This window comes from Harpia harpyja, chromosome 7, assembly GCF_026419915.1.
Source record: "Harpia harpyja isolate bHarHar1 chromosome 7, bHarHar1 primary haplotype, whole genome shotgun sequence".
Lineage (NCBI taxonomy): Eukaryota > Metazoa > Chordata > Aves > Accipitriformes > Accipitridae > Harpia > Harpia harpyja.
In genome coordinates this window covers 27,315,121-27,327,845 of record NC_068946.1, presented here as the reverse complement: position 1 = coordinate 27,327,845, position 12,725 = coordinate 27,315,121, and the positions used below count along the sequence as shown (strand labels likewise).

At 46.4% G+C, this 12,725-nt stretch overlaps 1 protein-coding gene across 14 annotated transcripts in view; it reads right to left on the bottom strand.

The window, feature by feature from the left end:
* PLEKHM3 (pleckstrin homology domain containing M3) overlaps positions 1–12,520 on the bottom strand; it is a 129,518-nt gene extending 116,998 nt beyond the window's left edge. For 4 of the 14 annotated variants that reach the window (XR_008236066.1, XR_008236067.1, XM_052793179.1 and 1 more), the window contains exons 1-3: positions 11,888–12,096; positions 11,315–11,468; positions 730–1,589 (exon numbers count right to left, since the gene is read on the bottom strand). Coding sequence is in view for 11 of the 14 variants with exons in the window: in XM_052793179.1 (XP_052649139.1) it covers positions 730–1,333 (604 nt within the window). In the remaining 3 variants the exon portion in view is untranslated. The other 10 variants (XR_008236065.1, XM_052793178.1, XM_052793176.1 and 7 more) reach the window with 8 other exon arrangements.
* Positions 12,521–12,725: the final 205 nt, after the last annotated feature.

Here is a 12,725-nt window from a genome sequence, read left to right as displayed (position 1 = left end):
TTTCTGAAGCCCTGAGCACAACCTGTTCCAGTGCAGTGCTTCAGAAAGGAAAAGGAAAAAGTATCACTTGCTGAAACATCGCTTCATACAGCTCACTGGAGACGCCTGCCTCAATCTGATAACAAGACTTCCTGTACCCCATCCAAGGCTGGCAGAGATGCCTTAATATTGACAAGCACAAATTGCATGCTTGAGTTTTTGTTAATTGTTTATGAATAGCCAGCATTTCTTAAAGAAACAGAGCAGAGATCTCAAGCCTCACAGTAAAGCTTTGTATGCCCTCTTTTTAACGGCCGCTCTAACTTTTATGAAAACTAGCTTTGTTTGGATTTGCCATTCTCCCAATAGCTTTAGCATTCAAATTTTTTTTTAGTTTGGGAAAATCAGGTAAGAAAATGAAATGACCAGAAATACAAAAAAAGTAAATTATTTTTTCCCTGAGTCAAACTGAACAAAATAGAAGCAAAAAGTAAAACAAGCTTAGTTTTTCAAACCATGAAAGGAACAGAAGTCGAGATTGGTTTAAAAACTGATCCTTAGGCAGGCAAACAGACAGAGCTATATCAAGGACAACAGAGCCATGCTGACTTCTATCCTCTTAAGAGCTATCTCACAGTTGTTGGGGGGGGGGGGTGTTTTTTAAACATGCAGCTCCTCTTTCAAGATAAATATTAAAAACAAACAGGAAAATCCTCATACCAACAGAAACAATGAAGCACCAGCACAAACCTGTGTTTCCCTGGATGTCCTCTCCCTTGGTTAATGCCAGGTAAGAGAGCAGAGCACAGTTATTGTCCTGACCAGGTACAGGTGGCTGCTGCAGGGAGGTGCCCGTGAAGACCACTCCCCAGTTTACTTGGCTGATATCAGAGCGTGACCTGTTGTGTCCTGGCTTGAATGTGGAGGCTTCCTCATTCTGCACCAGGATGTCATTCACCGAGCGAGGCCTGTCTCTCCTCCGCTGGCAGATACTGAATATGTTAAAAGCTGCAGTCTCCCCTTCCCCTGCCCAAGCAAGGTTGTCAGCAGCTGTTCCTCTCTGCACCATGCAGTGGTCTTTGGCAGGGAATGCTGTCTGAGCTTTGGTTTCCAAGAGGCCATTTTTGCAGTGATCCCAGATGAGGCTACTTTTGGCTAAGGAGGCAACGTTCCTCAGATTCCTGCTCTCTGTTATCTGATCAAATACCTCGTGCCCAACCAGTTCAGGGACCTCCTGTACACCATATACCTCAGAGGGCTGCACAATCTTTTCAAGCTTAGTATCAAAACTATTGAAAAAGTCTTCAGTTACTTCCAAGGCAGGGCTAATGTCATCAACTTCAAGAGCCTCCATATCCCGTGCTGCTGGTGGGCCCAAGGCGTTGCAATGTGTTGAGAAGATACCACATCAATATCCAGAAAGAGCTGTTTCACATCTGTCCTTGGCACACCATTAATTTAGAGGCGGTGGGGCAAATACATTCACCAGCCACAATCCTTAGTGGTGGAAAGGAACCAAATCAACCCCTCTTCAGATGGGAGACTTAACATTCACTGACCAAGTAGGCTACAGTCCGTCTATGAAATAAGCTCACAGTGATGGAGAGTATCTGTAGAGAAAGCAAAGCAAAATATCACATCAGTAAGGGCCTTTTTTCAGATAAATATGTTTAATCACATCACTCCTTTCACGGTCACAGTCCCCTTGATTTTACTTCTCCTTCATTTGGCACCAAGATTATTGTGTACGAAGAACCCCTTTGGGGTTTCTGTTGTTCACTGCGTGTGAACTCTGTGTATTATCACTTCTTGAACTGGAACCTGCAGAGAGCAGGATAGGGTGCCAGATAAAGGGGAAGCAAAGTGATGCCATTTATTAACCAAGCTTTGGAAAGCTGCACTGAGAGGCGGTACTGACTAACATCACAAATGCAGCCACCTATGGAATGCTTAGTAAAGGTTCCCATGGGGCTGTAAGAAAAAGTTGAGAAACGAAGGGTTAGTAAAATCAGCCAACCAGCCTCAAATAATTTGCCTTTTCCTCCCAGACTGCTTGCGCTCCCAATTTTAGGAGACCAGCATGAGTTTTACAGCAGCTACTTTGCCTACTTGCCTGCATAAAAGGAACTGTGATATTTGCCTAATAAATCAATGCTATTAGGCTGCTGCAGAGTGCTGCAAAGAGTGCGTCTCTAGCATATCACTGGGAACCTAAGTGAAACCATGTGGCAACCTAAGGCCCAGAAAGACAATGCATCCTACCAGCAAAACAAAATATACCATATCCTGCACCGTCACAAATCTGCAGATCTTTACTTCCAAGCTGTTGACTCACTGGGCAAAATGTAAGAATAGCGAGGGGCTTTAAAGCTAGAACTATTGAAGAGCTCCATTGATCCACCTGAGCTCACACCTGTGACGAGGAAGGAAGGGGGGGTTCTATTCCCTGTGGTGCAGTAAAGGGGTGTCTCATTGCTGACTTCTGTCGCACCAAACCTGCTGCCTTCTCACCTCTCCCTGTTGAAGCTCCATCCACAGTGCTGCCATGCTCGAGGGAAGTGCACAGTAGGTATGTTTAAATTGGGGAAAGCAGTCAAATGCATGCAAGTTCTTGGGACCTGGAAACTGAGCATTTGCGCTAGCTGGAGAACAGCTCTCACAGCTGCTAGGAGAAATCACAGTACCTAGAGCCCATACATGCAGAACAGCCCAAAGTCAGAGGTCTACATCCCAGTTTTGGCCGCATCAGCTCAAGTTCTAGAAGCAGCAAAGCTGCATTAGCTCAGAGTTCTGCCTAGGTTAATACACTTAACAGAACTAATTAGCCTGGGCAGGGCTGATAATTAGCAGCCCGTTAGCTTGTGAATGCTGCTGAAGTGCTACCAGGACCCATGAAGATTTACACTTAGCAGGAAAAAACATCTATTAAACAGCATCAAACACAGATAATACTTCTACTTAAGGTTCTTTTTTTTTAATACAGAACAGTCTATCTGCCTAACTTCTATTAGCAAAGTCATTTTAAATAGGCACCCCTTCCTATAGCAAGCCAGAGGGAGGAAGGAGGCCAGCAGCCCCCCAAGATGGGGGCACAGAATCCTGTAGCACAAACCAACCCCCTCTGCAATCACCCCTGGCATCCTCCCATCCCCACTTCAGTTGTGGCCAGCCATGACACAGTTGTGTTTGAAAGCAGCAGCTCACCCTCCCTCCTAACAGGTCAGCAGTTCAGACCATGATCTCTGCAAACACGCTCCAAGGAAATAACTTTCAAAAGCAATAAATAATCACATACATAACTCTGGAAACTTCAAGCCTTTACACTGGGATCTTTCTCTCCTTATCTCTTTGCAAGGATTCATTTCACTAGCCTCATAGTAAACCAGGACAAGGATCAGCTTCAACAAGTAAATGTAGAGTAAGACACTGAAGGTAGACCCAGAACCGCAACCAGAGGGCTGAACAGAACAGATCTGGAGTGGTTTCAAATCATAACAGTATGGGAACAGACTCTTTGCAAAGCTGTGCAATAGTGCCAGTTGACGGCAGTGGGAAATAAAGTCATCCCGGGCACATCTGCGTTGTCAGGTTAATGCCGCACAGAGTTCGCTCTTGAAGCTCATTCCTGCCAGCAATCCCAGAACAGCGTTCTGCTGCCTGGTACCTTAGAGCTTGGGAGCTCCATGAACAGGCTAAGGGACATGATGTTGTGCAACCTGTCCACTTATTCTGCATCCTCCTATGGCATGTCTTCAAAGCAAGAATGATATTTTGAAGTTGCAAAACTGTAACAGGCATTCACTTGACCAACAGTGAAAGCTACAGGCTGGCCCATTCAAAGATACTGCTTCACAGGGGCTGGCAGAGAATACAGCCTTGCTCTCACTCAAGGGACTGAAGCAGCAATCACTCCAGAAGGGCTTGTAAGATGCCACTGAAGCATTTCAGTGGTAGCAGATGCAATGTTGCTCTGTTCTTTATTTCAAATCATTAGGAAAGGTGGAAAGCAAGGGGAAAAAAATGACACTTACATTTAACAGGTTCATTTTTAAATGCTGGAGGCTTCATGTGGCTGCATGTTTCTCTGGATCCTGTGAGACTGTAGCTATCCAGCGTCATGCAGCCAAGTGTGGTGATGCCGCACTACAAACTGACCTCACATCCAGTAAGATGCTGAATCACAAGGTCATGAGAAGATGACAGGCCCCTATATCACACAGTTCACAAATTGCAGCACTCGTACCTTCCAAACTAGTCTGTTTGCCCTGCTCAATAAAGATGCGAAAGGTGACCTCAATGGTGGCAGGCTCATCCCTTCCTACACCGCCAAGAACCTCCTTAGATCAAAGAAAGAGTTGTGCCAGTAATTCCCACTAGTGCTGGGATTCTGCAATCACATATCCTCCATAAACACAGTTTGGCACTTTCTGACAGTGGCACGCAACAAAAATTTAATTCAGACTTCTGCATGGATTTGGTGCCAAATGAAAGCAAACTTTGATATGGCAGTAAACAGCTCCATCAGAATCTCCTCCAAGAGGGAAAGCAGTGGAAATTGCTTCCTTCACATGAAGGGGAAAAAAAGGCAAACAATAGGATAGGATGAACTCCTTTTAAATTACTATAAAATGTATTGCGTTATGTATTGTTTCTTGGAAACCCCTGAAATTTTCCAAAGACATTCAGCCTAAGGCAGTGAATAGGAGAGGAAGAGAGAAGCATCAGCCCACACTATTAAAGACTGCCAAAGCTACTGTAAGCAGGGATTTGTTAAGGGAAGCAGAAAACTAACAGCTCATCTAGGCCCCAGAGAACTAGTCATATTGAAGAAAAGGCAAAGGAACATGGTACACTGTAGTTAGCAAAAACTGCTGGACACAGGGATTGCAGCAGCTGAAAAACATGCTTTTCTGTACATCCGTCTAACACAGATACAGCTTTCATCCATGAACGTGCAGCAGTCCGATAATTAATATGCACTTACAACATGAGTAAAGTCTTACTATCATGAGTTTATCGTGGCCACATTACTCATATGGCTGAGGTAAACAGCAAGGATTGCTGGTCGTGCCATGTGAGACACTGACGTTCAGTTTAGTCAAGATTACTTCCCTTAAAGAAGCCACAAGGACTTAACCTAGGTGACAGCACAGTCTGACAGCAGAGAAAAATCATGGATGACAAACGCCAAGGAACATACACTGGAAGAGATCATTTAACTTCCTGATGTGCTTTTCTGGATCCCCACAGGCCATGGAAAATACCTAGGCATCACAAGGCAAAAATGAAAAAGCATGAAAAAGGCAAGGGTAGAAAGCAATCTTGCAAGTGATATACACTACCACAACAGGCACTTGCTTTATACCCTCAGCTTACACATTATGTTCAGGACTGTTCATTCTAGCTCAGGCAGGAAAGAAAGCTAGAACCAGCATGTGTTTAGGAACCAGTGACTGAAGAGAACCATTTAGCTCACCAATCCATACAAAAAATATATATAAAAGAAGCACCTTTCAGTTTGGTTTCTTAAGGAAACGGGGTTTGTGCCACCATCCTGCCTATCTGCCAGTTATTCTCCCTCTCTCTCTTTTGAGCTATAAAGGTAACTTCAACTAGATGTGACAAAGCAGTAGTGTGATGCAGTTTTTGTTGTTCAACACTGGACAGGAAACAGGCCCAAACTCACCCTCCTGCTAATGGAGAAGCTGGCAAAACTCGGTCCCTTATCCCTTCTAGGAGGCCAATGCCACCACACGGGTCTCTCCAAATTAACGACAGCACAAGGGGTTAGTGTGAGATGGATCTGAAAACACTGGGAAGCAGAGGGGGAAAGCAGGAAGGAGGAATAGGAGGCATCACACAACCTGATAAGCAGTCTTGCCGGTTTTGGTGCTCACAGGACCTCCTCTTCAGCACACAGGTAATCGAGATGTATAAAACAGTAAGTGATACACACCAGATAAATAGGGACTTCCCCTTTTCTCTTGTATTTGGAGAGAGAATTAGAAAGGAACAATCAATGATGTTCACAAGCAATGTGTTCAGGAGGACATGCATAAATGAGAGGAGCTCTCAGCCAGCAAAAGATAGCAAACAGCAGGTAATAATGTTCAGTGTCCCCCAAGTCTCATTGACTCCTAGGCTCAAATTCCTGGCAAAGATTTGGGTGCTTCTGAGAATTTTATCTCAAGAGCACAAGAGGAGTTTTACAAGTTACCCGTACGCAAATAGAGAGCAGGGGTGCCTCAGCCACTGGAGAGCTTGTCCTATCCCTTTCTCAGCACCCTGGAACCTGCTGTGGGAACCAGCTCTGCTTATCTTTGCGCTGCATTGTAACTGTGGGCTGAAACTCCAATGCCAACAAGGAAGACAGAAAGAGACGTTCTTTCAATTGGGTAACAATCTGGTAGCAGAGCAAATTCAAGCGGCCTCAGGGACCTTTATTTCTATTATGTTGCAGGCCTGGACCACTACAGCCCAGTTTATGGGCTGTGACAAGCCTGGTCTGAACAACAGGTCATCTGAAGAAAAGATGGATGGTACGGCCTCTTTGAATACAATCTACTAGGGCTGGAGCAGCTGGTACCTAATGAGTTTTTCTGCCTGTCAGTCTGAGCAACCTCAGCGTGTGACCTGAAAGTCTTCCAGTGACACCTTGAACAATCACAGCCTACAGGTTTTGCTGCTACAAGGATTTCTGACTAGCTCTGTGGGTCACAAGAGCCAGGCATTGCCCAGAATCTAAATGGGACACACTTAGGTCAATGACAGACCCTGAAAACCAGGCTCTGCTGTGCAAAATCCCTGAAAAAATCTATGAAGCTGAAGACTTAGGTGCTACCTCTCAGTTAAGAAGTTGAGCTGTATTTGTCAGGTGGGCACACCTGAATGGGTAGAAGACAGAATGAGGATGCACAGATGGCTGACTGTCACACACAGTGTCTTTACCATTGTCTATGCACTTCTATACACTGCTGGCACAGAATGCTTGCAGAAAAAGTTGAAGAAGTAACAGTGACCGCACATTGCAAGGTATTGCGGAGTGCCCTCTTTCCAGCATCCCCCTGCTGTAACTAGATGGCAGAGGTTGCTTTATTTATTTACAGTCTAGCAAGGCCGACCCAGCAAACGTTCTCCATCTTGTTGTGACCAGAAGCTCTTTCAAAGCATGATGGCATCTAAGTCTCTCCCCCAGCCAGAAGCCCTCTCTCCCTTAGCTGTACAGGAAGCATAGTATCACAGCTGCTGCTGCGGTTGAAGCCTCAGCACACAACGTCCACAGTCAGATCCATTGTACTGTGTGCCATCCACATGTAACCAAAGAGCCGTCCTGGTTCAAAACACTTACACTGCTAGCAGTTACGAATCCCATGCATACAGTGGCCAGTTCTCTGAGCAGCAATTGAAAGCTGCACTCCTGCTTGCCTCTCATACTCAATTTGGAGCAGCGACTGACAAGTAGGAATTTCATAACGGATGATTGCAGGGAGCGAGCATCAGCTGGGACACTGTCCCTGTGCAAACGATCATATTTTCTTGTATCCTGGCTGTATTTTGTTCCCTCAGCACAAGGCAAGCCTTCTCCCCACGTGATTCCAAAACTCCAGGTGACCTACTGCTGTGTACACCGAGTGAGCAACAGAGCACACAAGCTTGTTAGATACATCATTTAAATGTCTGGATGAATTTACAGTGCCTCACAAAGAAGATAAAACTACAAGAAAATTTTCATATGGAACAGGGATCACAGTTTCAAAGAGACTGCCATATCATAGTCAATGGTTGATTCAACATGGCCTGGATAACTGTCTTTAGATCACATTTTTAAAGCCCCCCTTCAAAATACTCTTTCCCCAACACATGACTGATAAATTAATTGCTTAAAATTTTCAGATTATCCCAATTTTCAAGTGTCTCACACAAATACCTTCTGACTGATATTCCTGCACAAGACCACTGACAATATTGAGGAAAAGCTCAGGAAAACTGGAGAAAGAGGCTTTCTGGTCAGGAATGCTTGGCTATAGGACCAGGTGCTAGAGAGGATAACTAGGAATGTAACCATAACCATTTCCATGTTGCAAAACCACCTGTTTGCTACAGCCCTTAAGGATGAAATCAACTGCCAACATTTATCAGTGAAGAAGAGCTCCCACATCCTGTCTGCTACACCCAGGCAGAGGCAAAGAGCAGGAACAGCTGCAATTAAGTTGCTGCCTAATTGCAGATAAGCTGAAAGACAGCAGTGATCTCTTCCACACTACAGAAAACAAAACCAAAAAATCAAACTAGAAAAGATGAAATTAAGAAAGAGGTGAAACCAGGCAGAAAGAAGAACACCATATTCTGTGAGGGGAAGCAGACCTTTAGTGAGGATACATGAGTCTCGCTCTGTGAAGCACAGATTTTCCCCAGCTGCTGATCTGATCCAGTGCTTTTAACAAGGAAGCTCCCCAGGCATCCTCCCTGCTTGGGGAACTAACACATCACAGCTACAGAACAGCTCATCCAGCAATGAGCACACAGTAATGAATAATAAACATGCTTACAGTATACATTAATTTTAACTGCACTCTGGAAACAGTAATTAAAACGCAAGAAACTCTAAGCTGAAAAGCGCACAACAGCCTGCTGCCCCAGAACAAAGTGGGTCCAGAGGGTGAGGAGGACCCAGCAGTGGAGGAAGATGGACCACAGAACGCTTTTCTTTCCCAGAGACTGACAGCTGTACCACTCTCCAGAGATCTTATCACTGACTCCTTTGCCTTGCAGCCATCTGACACACATCCCTCCTGGCTGGGGAGCATCACCGAGTAATGAGCAGCTATATCACTTCCCATGGATGAGTAACCATTTGAAATCTCAGTAGCTGGACTGGGACTCTGGAAAGGATGAAGGACCCCTTAGCAAGGAAGGGAACAGAAAGCAAAGCAGACTAACCGGAGGGGAGTTAGCTGATGATGACACACAGCCCAGGCTGCAGGCCAGCCAAACCCATCAGCATGTGGGCACCTTCATAGGTTACATCAGACTAAAATCCAGACTATGCCCTTGTGCACGCTGCCTGTTGGCTGGCTGACCTCGCAGGGAAGGATGTCAGGCGTAGGGGAACAGAGGCTCTCCTGAATCCTAGCACCGCCCCGGAAGATCACCTGGATGCAAACACCTCAAACCCACACTTCAGGCACAAAATCCACGTGGACAAACGGAATGAAGCAGTGCAGTGATTTGGCCTGAGGCACAGATGTGTGGTCTTAAACATACCTGTAGTCTCAAATAACAACCCAAGGGAGGGTCAATGATTTCTATTTTCATTTGCTTTGTGTGTACAGGTTTGTCTAAAGTTGTATAACTTGCATTTTACATATTGCCCTTGACTGCAAGAACTGCCTGTTCTGCCAGGCAGACTGACACCACAAAACAGCCTGTTACCTCCCGAGTTCAGCACAAAGAGTACAGAGACTGTCAGGGAACTGGGTATCCGAGAGGGACAATACAAACCTCCTCCAGTACAAGAGGAAACATGATTGAACTGGACATTCAAGAAACAGCAGAAAACATGACTCAGTCTAATATTTCTAGCTGTATCTGCCACGATGTACCAGCTTGTCTCCTGCTAGGATGTGGGGGAACTCTGTATATGCCAGGTGAGATAAAACTTTTTTTTTTTAAATAAACATTTCTGGTTAATGCAAACTGAAATTTTACAAGTATCTCCCCACTCCACACTTTCTAGAACTATGCTGAAGGGAAAAGATAGCCAGCCCTTAAAAGCTCGACTTTTTTTTTTTAAAGAGATCAGAAATTAAGACATTTTCAGTTTGTCCCTGTGAGTTCTGAAGAGAAATAAAAAGCATATTTTGTTCTTGGGGTTGTTGCTCCTCCAGAACTCATTTACAGAGACTGCTGGAAATCAGGCTGCTGAACTTTCAGCTGTTGTATTCAGCAATGTCCTGGTGCACCCCAAGGTGGCTGCATTTAAGCAATGAAGGACATACAGAAGGGGGACTGCCAGCTGAAGGCATTTATCTTCTTATAACTAGGACTCAGAAGATACTTTGGGACCTTTCTAGATGAAGCACTAGCTGGTATAAATAGCAATATAATAACTGAATCCTTTACCATCCATGCCAGACTACACAATTAATTTTTACTTAGCTCTGCAGGGTAGTTTCTTTGAGGCATACCAAGCAGGAAGCAATTCAGGCTTCAGCACAGCCCAGTATGACCCCACAGCTGGGAATAACAGCTGCCATTGCCCCAGCGGCCAGAAGGAGGGTAAGAAACACAGCATCTCCCACAAGAATATGGGAGACATTTCTTCCCTGAGATCATGGCACGGCCATAAGGAAATACACTTGACAGCCAAATCTGTCCAGCACACAGCTTTCTGAGTAGCCCTGACCTGTGACTGTAGCCAGCTCCTCCCTCTAACCATGGTACCCAAAAAACTCAGCTGGGACAGTACAAGCCTTTCTCCAGTAAGACCTGGATTTCCCATAACTATTAGTGGTTGAATGCTGACATTGATGGAAATACAGTGTTTAATAACAAATTCATTTTGAACCTCAAACTAAGACCTCCTCTTGTCTTTCAAACAGCCAGGACCACAGTGGTTTGGCACATTAATTATCAGAGGAAGAGGGGCAGGGGAAGGAAAGGAAGCAATGATCCAAATAATGCTGAAGTTCAGCAAACTACCACAGCAATCCGAACACTCAGGTCCTAGCAGCCCTGCCACAACAGCTAACCCCACAGGTTGGCTGTAACCACATGTACCACTACGGAGTCGTGTGACTACTCAGCACAAATGCTTGCTGTTTTCCAAGCTGAACGATAACTTTATTACAGCAGATCTTAGTAGAAGCCCAGTAGAAACCTCAAAACATCTAATGAAATTGAAATGTTAACACATAACGTGATTTCACTCTGATAAGGTTCTGCAGGAATGATGCATCTAGCTACTGTAGACTGATAAGATCCTTCATTCTACTATGTAGTGCCCTGTTTCACATTTTAGATTTCTGATTTTTTAAATCCTAAATTTAATTTACTGATTTTGGATAAATAAGCTTTGAAAGCGGCAAGATGAAAACTACTTTTGCTTAAAGTGTATGGGCATTGGTCCTACTGAGATTCAGATGCTTTCTTATTCTTACATACTGCGACTATTTGTAGTCACTTAGTGGGATTATGCAGTGCCTAGAATCAGATTTGCCTGTACGTTTTTGCAGGATCAGGGCCATAAGTGCATAGTTGCAGAACAGAAAACAGGTCAGGAACAAGTCATGATTCCTTACACAAACGTAATCTCGAGTTTCTTCCCTTACCTTACCTTACCATGCCAGCGATCCTAGCATTTCTGCTGATGCCCCAGCTAGTACACATTCCCACGTAACATATACTCTCCTGTCGGGCCTATTGGATTCCAGAAGGTATAATTCCACCAGCTGTGTTTGGGTGCTTGCTCCGCACCAGAAGCAATTTTACTGCAATGTAAGAAGACCACGGCATTATGTCATACTCTGGACTATTAAAATAGAGAGCAATGCCTGCACGCCGTGCCTACACAGACTGGAGAGCTCGATTCTACCGACGGGGAGCAGCCCAAATTCCTGCCGAGATCGGGAGCGGCTACGGGTGGGGGAAAACTAAAGCACAGGGCCTTTCTATGCACACGGGAACGAGTCTTTCCAGATGGGCACATGACAGACGTCTTCGTGCTATAAATGCAAACACAGCCGCGCCCGGGGCCTCGCACACAGCCCACATACGCGCTCGGCGGGCGGGCAGCACGGCGAAGGCAGCGGGAAGCCCGGCCCGGCCCGGCTGCCCGCCCCGGGGGGGCTGGAGAACCTCGCAGACCCTTCAAGCCCCGCACCGACCGCAGACCAAATGGAGTATTTACCTGCCGCCCGGGGGCCGCGCTCTGCCTGTGCTCCGAGGAGGGGCTCCCCGCGCTCGGCCCGGCCCGGAGCCGCCGGCGCGCAGGCACGGCGCGGCACGGCCCCTCCTCGCCGCCGCGCTGCTGCCGGGCGGCGGGGCCGCGTCCTGCCGCAAAGCCGTCCCGGCCGCCGCGGGAAACGGCTCCGCGGCACCAAGGTTCCCGCCGCCGCCGCCGCCCGCCCAGCCGGGAGCCCCGGCGCTCGGGGAGGCCCGGGCAGAGGTGTCCCGGGCAGAGGTGCCGGCAGCCGCGGGTAGCCCTCCGGCCTTGCGCCAGCGCTAGGAACGGCGGGAGGGCGGCTCGGCGGTCACTGCGTGTCCCAGTAACCCGCCAGCTTCTTATTTCCCCTTATAGAAAAACCCTGAGGTTTTCCTATATAAACGCAAGGGGTAAAATTGCCCCTTTCCACGTTTAAAGCGGCTGAGATTCTCAGGGAGCTGATACTTGACTTCAGGAGACGTGGAAAATGCAAAATCCTAAACGGATTTTTAACAATCCCCAGTGCAAGCACACTTACCGAGGCGTAAAGGCTGCAGGGAGCAGCACGGCGTGTGAATTCCTATCGCCACAGGGCACCAAAAAGATCTCTGGCACAACCTGTTACCCAAAGAAAACAAAAAGTTACAAGACAATTACACATCCCTTATTTCATTGCGATTCGTTTCATTGGGGTAGCATGGCACCCCACCCAACAATACGTGTCCTGTAAAAACAACTTCATGGCGAGAAATACCCACGTGTGGATTAGGGATGCACCTGAATTTTGACGTCCGGTGTACGCAGACCACTTCTGAGTAGCACC